Source organism: Octopus bimaculoides, chromosome 9 (genome assembly GCF_001194135.2).
Source record: "Octopus bimaculoides isolate UCB-OBI-ISO-001 chromosome 9, ASM119413v2, whole genome shotgun sequence".
In the NCBI taxonomy this organism is placed as follows: domain Eukaryota; kingdom Metazoa; phylum Mollusca; class Cephalopoda; order Octopoda; family Octopodidae; genus Octopus; species Octopus bimaculoides.
The window spans coordinates 75718067-75725894 of NC_068989.1; the positions used below are offsets into that span (position 1 = coordinate 75718067).

At 37.8% G+C, this 7828-nt stretch overlaps 1 protein-coding gene across 1 annotated transcript in view; it reads right to left on the reverse strand.

Moving 5' to 3' along the window:
- The window catches only part of LOC106868257 (uncharacterized), a 207241-nt gene that overhangs the window by 8057 nt on the left and 191356 nt on the right, over positions 1 to 7828 (reverse strand). The window contains exons 50-53 of the mRNA XM_052970932.1: positions 7112 to 7187; positions 6041 to 6140; positions 4448 to 4609; positions 1470 to 1631 (exon numbers count right to left, since the gene is read on the reverse strand). Coding sequence (XP_052826892.1) covers positions 1470 to 1631; positions 4448 to 4609; positions 6041 to 6140; positions 7112 to 7187 — 500 coding nt within the window. The remainder of the gene's footprint in view (positions 1 to 1469; positions 1632 to 4447; positions 4610 to 6040; positions 6141 to 7111; positions 7188 to 7828) is intronic.

Genomic DNA, 7828 nt, shown 5'->3' on the forward strand with positions numbered 1-7828 from the left:
CCCCCCCAACTTCGCTTGACAACTGATGCTGGTGTGTTTACGTCCCCGTAACTTAGCGGTTCGGCAAAAGCGACCGATAGAATAAGTACTAGGCTTAAAAAGAATAAGTCCTGCGGTCGATTTGCTCGACTAAAAGCGGTGCTCCAGCATGGCCGCAGTCAAATGACTGAAACAAGTAAAGGAGTAAAAGAGTACTAGGGATACGACGATATGCACCATATAACCGTTAGCGTGATTTTAAAGTTCCACGTGCAAAATACCGAATTTAATCAATAAAATTTTCGTAGAGCCTTTCTACCATAATCTACCGTACAACCTAATTATAAATAAACAGAGCTCCACTTGACCAAGAGAAGTTTAACTTATAAAGCCGAAACGAACTCAGATGTTCCTAAGTCTGAAGATGGGTTAGCATCCCGAAACGTCGAAGTCACTACCAGCACCATTCGTGTTAAAGAATAATGTACACACACACACACACACACACACACACACACACACACACAGAGATAGACAGACAGACAGACAGACAGACAGACAGACAGACAGACACACACACACACATATATGTATATATTTATATATATATATATGTGTGTGTGTATGTGTGTGCGCGCGCGCGAAAGCACGCGTTTGTGTATGTGTGGGTGGGTGGAGGTGTGAAACTCCCAATCATATTCCTATACATGCATAAAAGTCATGTAATAGTTTCAGCAGATTCTGATAGTAATCTAGCTTTGAAGGAGAACTGCTAATGTCCTGTATATATAAGACTAGAAAGATATGTATTAGCTTTATGATAATTATGCTTATGAAGAAAGCATTTTTGCCCTGTTCAACTCTCACAGCGTCACACATATCATTATACTCAGCATCTCCTATCTTGAACGTCTTCCCTCTAGAACTCTCTGCTTCTATCTTTCTCATAGGAGTTGGTTTACAAAGTTTCAAGAGGAATATTAATAGCACCAATCTAACCGGTTTAATGGCATGGTGTTTGAAAAGGACACGGGTGTTGCTTCTTTCTCGAAACACATCAATTTATGAAAAAAAAAAAAAAAAAAAAAATCAAATAGGCGCAGGCGTGGCTGTGTTGTAAGAAGCTTGCTTCCCACCCACATGGTTCCGAGTTCAGTCCTACTGTGTGGCACCTTAGGCAAGTGTTTTCTACTATAGCCTCGGGCCGACCAAGCCCTTGTGAGTGAATATGGTAGGCGGAAACTAAAAGAAGCCCATCGTATACATATATATATATGTTTGTGTGTCTGTGTTTGTTCCCCCACTATCGCTTGACAACCGATGTTGGTGCGTAACAAGCGGTTCGGCGAAAAAAGACCGATAGAATAAGTTCTAGGCTTGCAACAATAAGTCTTGAGGTCGATTTATTCGACTAAAGGCGGTGCTCCAGCATGATCGCAGTCGAATGACTGAAACCAATAAAAGAAAAGAATAAAAGAATAAATACTTACTGGAACATTCAGATTCTGACGTTGAACCTACTTTTTTTGTACTCCTTCCGAAAGGACAAGGTTTACAGAAAAATTGACCTGTTTCATTTTGAAAGCTGTTAGCATCACACGGTGTGCAGTTTTTAGCTCTTACATCAAAATAGTATCCCATCTCACACGCATCTAGAGTAAAAAAATAAAAGTAGATTGCAACCAAAAGATGAAAAATGGTATTAAAATGAATCTGTCTTTGAATTATGAAAATAATTTTTAAGAAAATCAAAGAACTCATCACATGAAAGATAAATACATGTTATATTCGTGTTATAATCTGTGATGATAATTAAATAAAAGTTTTTATAATGATATCTGATAAATAAATTAAAAAACAGAAGAAAGCAGTAGCTTGATAATAAGATTTAATTCAGTATAGTTTTAACAAATCTATGGTTGTAAGAAAGATGAATTTAATTAAAAAAACAAAAAAAGAGAGGAGTAATATAGCATGTCACCGGATTATCTATTATATTCATTAAACATATTCAATATTTCCACATTTGATTCCCATTTCTAATAATCTTTATATTTTACGTCTAACTATTTCTTTGTATAATAGTGCTCCCTTGCTTAGTGAATATTGCTTTCATTATTTTATAACCGTCATAATCTCTCTTTTTTTTAAAGCAAACATCAATGTAGTTCCACTACGTTTAATGTGCCAAAAATAGCAGCGATCACATAGAGATATTTTAATACCTATAGCGTATCAAATCGCTATAGTAACAAATTCACTTGCTAATTCTTAGATGATAGAAATGAAGTAAGTCATATGAGTTCGAAGCTTCAGTAAGTTTTAATAAGTTATCCAATATGATTTATTTTCAGTATGTATAAACAATAAACTGAGGGCATTTACACAGCGAATTTAAGTCAACAAAATACCTGATATCCTCATCTGAAATAACGAAATAAGACTTGGAATGAAAAAATTGCAATGAATATATATTAAGTTAATTATTATTAATGAAAACCAATTAGAGGCGGGAGAGAGAGAGAGAGAGAGAGAGAGAAAGTGAGAGACTGTGTTGCAAATGAAAACGAAAAATTTCGCCAGAACATATTAATATTGCTTATCAAATGTTAAAACCTACTCCGCAGTGAATGTAAAGCTTGGCCACAAATATTTAAATTTCTGATAGTAAATAATAACAGACGCTTCGAAAGTGCCTTTTAATCGATATATATTTTCAGAGGAATTTATAAAAACATTCCATTGATTCAAAATTATAATATGGCTGTTATGGAGAGTGTGACTAACTAACTAACGGATATCACAGAAATATATACGAGTCAAACTGTTATATATATTTATCATTAATAATTGGTAGAACTCACATAGGTGTGCACAAATAGATAGATAGATAGATAGATAAATAGATAGACTCACACACAAATCTGGTGCTGTGAGAACACATGGGAATGGCGTTTCCTTACTTTTTCAAATATACCCAAATTTAAAATGATCTAGTATAACGATATCATTCATCCGGTACGTGTGGAAATATGCCAAAACAATTGAATTTCTCACAAATATATGGTATTTTACATATAATTTATGCGTTAATTCTATTTACTGAAACTTACTAAAAAGCATATTTTGCTTTAAAGTAGTATCTCCTCGTAGACACAATTGTCAGTAATCATACTGTTTCCTTTTCTCTGGCCAATATTCTTACATTAGCCTTCTTTCGAACTCTAGATAATGCAACATATAGCTGACCATGCGAGAAGAATTGCGTCGCAAGATATATTCCAATTTGTTCAAAAGTCTCTCACTGTGCCTTGTTGCACGTCAAGGCAAAAGCTGGGTTGACAGGAAATTGTTTGCGTGTAAATGTGAATGGAAATTCCATTTCTTGAGATACATGTGGTAAATCTTCAACGGAATGATGCACTGAGTATAGCTGCTGATCGATCCTGTTGGAGTATATTGATAGCTTCGTATGTCTCTTGAAGCGGAAGCATCTAAGTGTAAGTAAGACTGCTTCTTTTGATCTCAGAATGTAAAAGTAAGTAAATAAATACCAATGATACCCGGTTTGTATGGTGTATAAGTGACCGAGATCACAAAATTCCCCTCCTGAAATGATGCCAGTCCATCGCAGGGTTACTCATTAAGAGCAGAGTGGATTCGAGCAACGCGAAGAGTTTTGTTCAAGAACACAACGCGCAGTGCGTCCGCGAATCGAAACGATGAACTTGAGATCATGAGTGCAACACATTAACCACTAGGCCACGCGTTTTCAGGTACGTATTGGAAAAAAAAATCAACCATATTTTCCTTAAACAACATTTTGCTAAATATCGTAGATTATGATTTGTAGGAGATTTCGTTGCAGTTTCTACAAAGTACCAGCGCTATTATTTAGGCTTCATCATCGGTCTGTTGAGAGGTACAGAGCATCATTTATTTGTTACCTGTTACTTGTTTCAGTCAGTGGACTGCGGCCACGCTGGAGCACAGCCTTCAAGGGTTTTAGTCGAACAAAACGACTCCAGTACTATTCTTCTTAAAGTTTGGTACCTACCTTATCGGTTTTTCTCTGACGAACCGCTTACTTATGAAGACATAAACAAACCAGAACCAGTCGACACAAACACAAAGACACACGCACACTCACACACACATATGTACACATATATACATACACACACAGATATATCTATACACACACATATATATATACATGCACACACACATGCAGATATATATACGGTGGAATTTCAGTTTCCGTCCACAGAATCCACTCGCAAGGTTTTGGTCGGCCCGGCGTTATAGTAGAAGGCACTTGTCCAAGGTGCCATGCTGTGGGACTGAACGCCAAACCACGTAGTTTGGAAGCAAGCTTCTTAACATATCGCCATGCTGGCACCTAGATTAGAAAAAAAATGCGTTTGCTGCTGAACGAAAATGTTTGAAAAAGTCTGAAAAACCTTACCTTCACACGCTGTGACATTCCTACTTCCTTTAGTAATGGTGGTCTTAGAATTTGGACACGGTTTACAAGATAGTTGTGCTTTTTCATCTTGATAGCTTCCTATTGGACATTTCTCACACATTTTATGGCTTGCATTGAAATATGTTCCCAACGGACAAATAACTACAAATGAAATTGGAAAATACTTAGCGTTTAATGTTACATGATACCATAATACTCAGAGTTTAACATTACATCGTTTGTATGTGTGAATTACATACATTATTGTGTATGTGCGAATGTATGTCTAATATATATATATATATGTATGTATGTATGTATGTATGTGTAAAGTAACAGTTTTAGAAAGAATACCATTGGCTTCATATCTAGCGTAAACTATACATATTTTCAGTTACTCTAAACGATAACTGTTCTCTGCAAAGAATGTTTTTCTAAAACACAAGAACGCTGGTGATAGTTGAAGAAATATTCCTCTGCAAAAAATTTCCGGTTGAGTTGTCTTCCTTCGCCTGATAGTTAGGTTTTCCAATTTTGAAGCAAAGGGTTCCGAAAATGTGGACAATTCCCTACGGCTTCCGTCCTGGAGTTCAGGTAGCCTCCTGACACATGTGAGTTCATAAGGATTATATATTTCTCTGCGATACACAATTTACATAGCATTGTTCCATTGCGATAAGGTCCACAAGTTTCTAGTAATTTCCACCTGATGCTAAAGGGCATATGATTGTCCTTTAGGCGCCATACGTCTACTGCGAGTGTCGTTGTGTTGCGTCTCTCCGGATCTCTGAGAGAAGATCTGTGGTTGTTCAGGCGAATTTTATATTTGGATTCACAAGATCCGGCATCAAATTTAGTGTGTGTCCCTGTGTTGGCATTAATGTTACTGATATTTGTGCTGCTCCTGTTTGAGGCTACCTTTGCTTGGTACACTGTAGTCTCGGTGTTACATGGGCCGTCCATTGGGCATTCATTTCTAATCCTGCATGAACAACCTGCCTCTGTCCGTAGTTTAGGAGTGCTGAGTAATTTTTTTCTTAACACTGTGTGCACAATTGAAAGAGATCCTTAAATTATGTCTGTTAAAGATCTTTCTATATTTGTGTGACCGCGTGAAATGCTTATCAACCAAATATAGAAAGAGCTTTAACAGACATAATTTAAGGATCTCTTTCAGTGGACGGCCGATGTAACACTGAGGCTACAGTGTACCAAGCAAAGGTAGCTTCAAACAGGAGCAGCACAAATATCAGTAACATCAATGCCAACACAAGGACGCATTAAATAGCAAGATGTAACAGCTAGGGCTTTTGGAACAGTGCAGTAACGTCTCAGTGGGACTGAACCTAGGACCATGTGGTTGGGAAGCAAACTTCTTACCACTCAGCTACACATGCGCCTATACTAACTTTTTACAAAGAAAAAGTTGACATGTCGGTGACTTCATAATTTTAGAGCTGCTCGCCGTAATAGGATGCAATAAAAATACATTCAGCTAGGGAGAATCTTCCAAAAAAATACAAGAAATTAAGATCTTTAAATTAGTTCGAATTTCTTTCACTTTAAAGAAAATAATTAAAAATAAACACTTACCACACGCATCATTTATAAAAGATCGGTTTGGATCACAGATTTCTTCTGATTCAATTTCGAAAGAATCTTGGATTACAGTTGCTCCTAGAACATATTTTGGCTGGAAGAGAAATATTTTATGAGGTTACTTTTATTGGTAACTATCAATACACAACATCAAAATTATCGTTCATGCCCCCCCCGCGCCCTCTTCCTCCTCATCATCACAACCGTCGTCATCGTTATCATCCTCATCACCTTCACCACCACTACCATCAACTCCTCCTCCATCACCCCCTCCTCCCATAATCATGATAATGAAGATGATGCTGATAGTGATGAGCGTTATTATCCTTATCATCTATAATATCATCATCATCATCACTGCCATTGTTATTAGCATCATGTTTAGTATAACCATAAGCATCCGCATCCTTACCACTACAATTCACTTCATGATCATCCTCGCCACCCCCACACACCAAAACCACGACGGCGACCAGCATCAGCACCACCAAAATCACGACGACGACGACGACGAAGACGAGCACCACCACTTCCACCACCACCACTTCCACCACCACCTTAGACAAACGAAAATATCACCTCTTGGTATTCATATTGCATTTGTCGCTAATATATACTCTTTTACTCTTTTACTTGTTTCAGTCATTTGACTGTGGCCATGCTGGAGCACCGCCTTTAGTCGAGCAAATCGACCCCAGGACTTATTCTTTGGAAGTCTAGTACTTATTCTATCGGTCTCTTTTTGCCGAACCGCTAAGTTACGGGGACGTAAACACACCACCATCGGTTGTCAAGTGATGTTGGGGGGACAAACACAGACACACAAACATATACACACACATACATACATATATACATATATACTACGGGCTTCTTTCAGTTTCCGTCTACCAAATCCACTCACAAGGCTTTGATCGGCCCGAGGCTGAAGTAGAAGACACTTGCCCAAAGTGCCACGCAGTGGGACTGAACCCGGAACCATGTGGTTGGTAAGCAAGCTACTTACCACACAGCCACTCCTACGCCTATATCTAAGAAAAAAATGTGATTATTGTATAAACTTACGTAGTTGAATTTCAAATCGTCAATAACGGCTTTTCTTAGGATATCTTCGGCAGTCCCATTTCCTGAAGTAGGTTCACTGGTTTTATTGATTTTGGTAAATTGTCATTTGAATAATGTTGAGGATGAAAAGGAAAGATATTATTATTATCATTATTATTACAACTAATACTGCTACAACTATTATGGCGGCGAGCTGGCAGAATCGTTAGCACACCGGATGAAATGCACGCCGTTACTTTCTGAGTTCAAATTCCGCCGAGATCAAATTTGCCTTTCATCCTTTCGGGATCGATATAATTAGTACCAGCTACGCACTGGGTCGATGTAATCGACTTAAACCTTTCCTCAAAATTTGAGGCCTTGTGTTTCCAGTAGAAAGGATTATTATTATTATTATTATTATTATTATTATTATTATTGAGTGAGAGAGTAGTGCATACCATCAAAGTGACACTGGGATAAGATATACGAAGCCCATTATACTCATCTTGACTACCTGTCTGATAAGGGTACACCAGGCCCATGCATCACAACCATATGTGCGCGACATGCTGATCTCATATCAAGATAAACAGCTCATGACCTTGCAGGTGGGGCCCAGTTACAATTTTTTTCAGGTCGAGTAGCCCATCCCGCTCAAAAGGTCCCTGGATAAGGTTTGTTTAAGGATGTTGAGCAAAACACCAATGTTTCCAAAGGTGAATTATTCAAACCCCA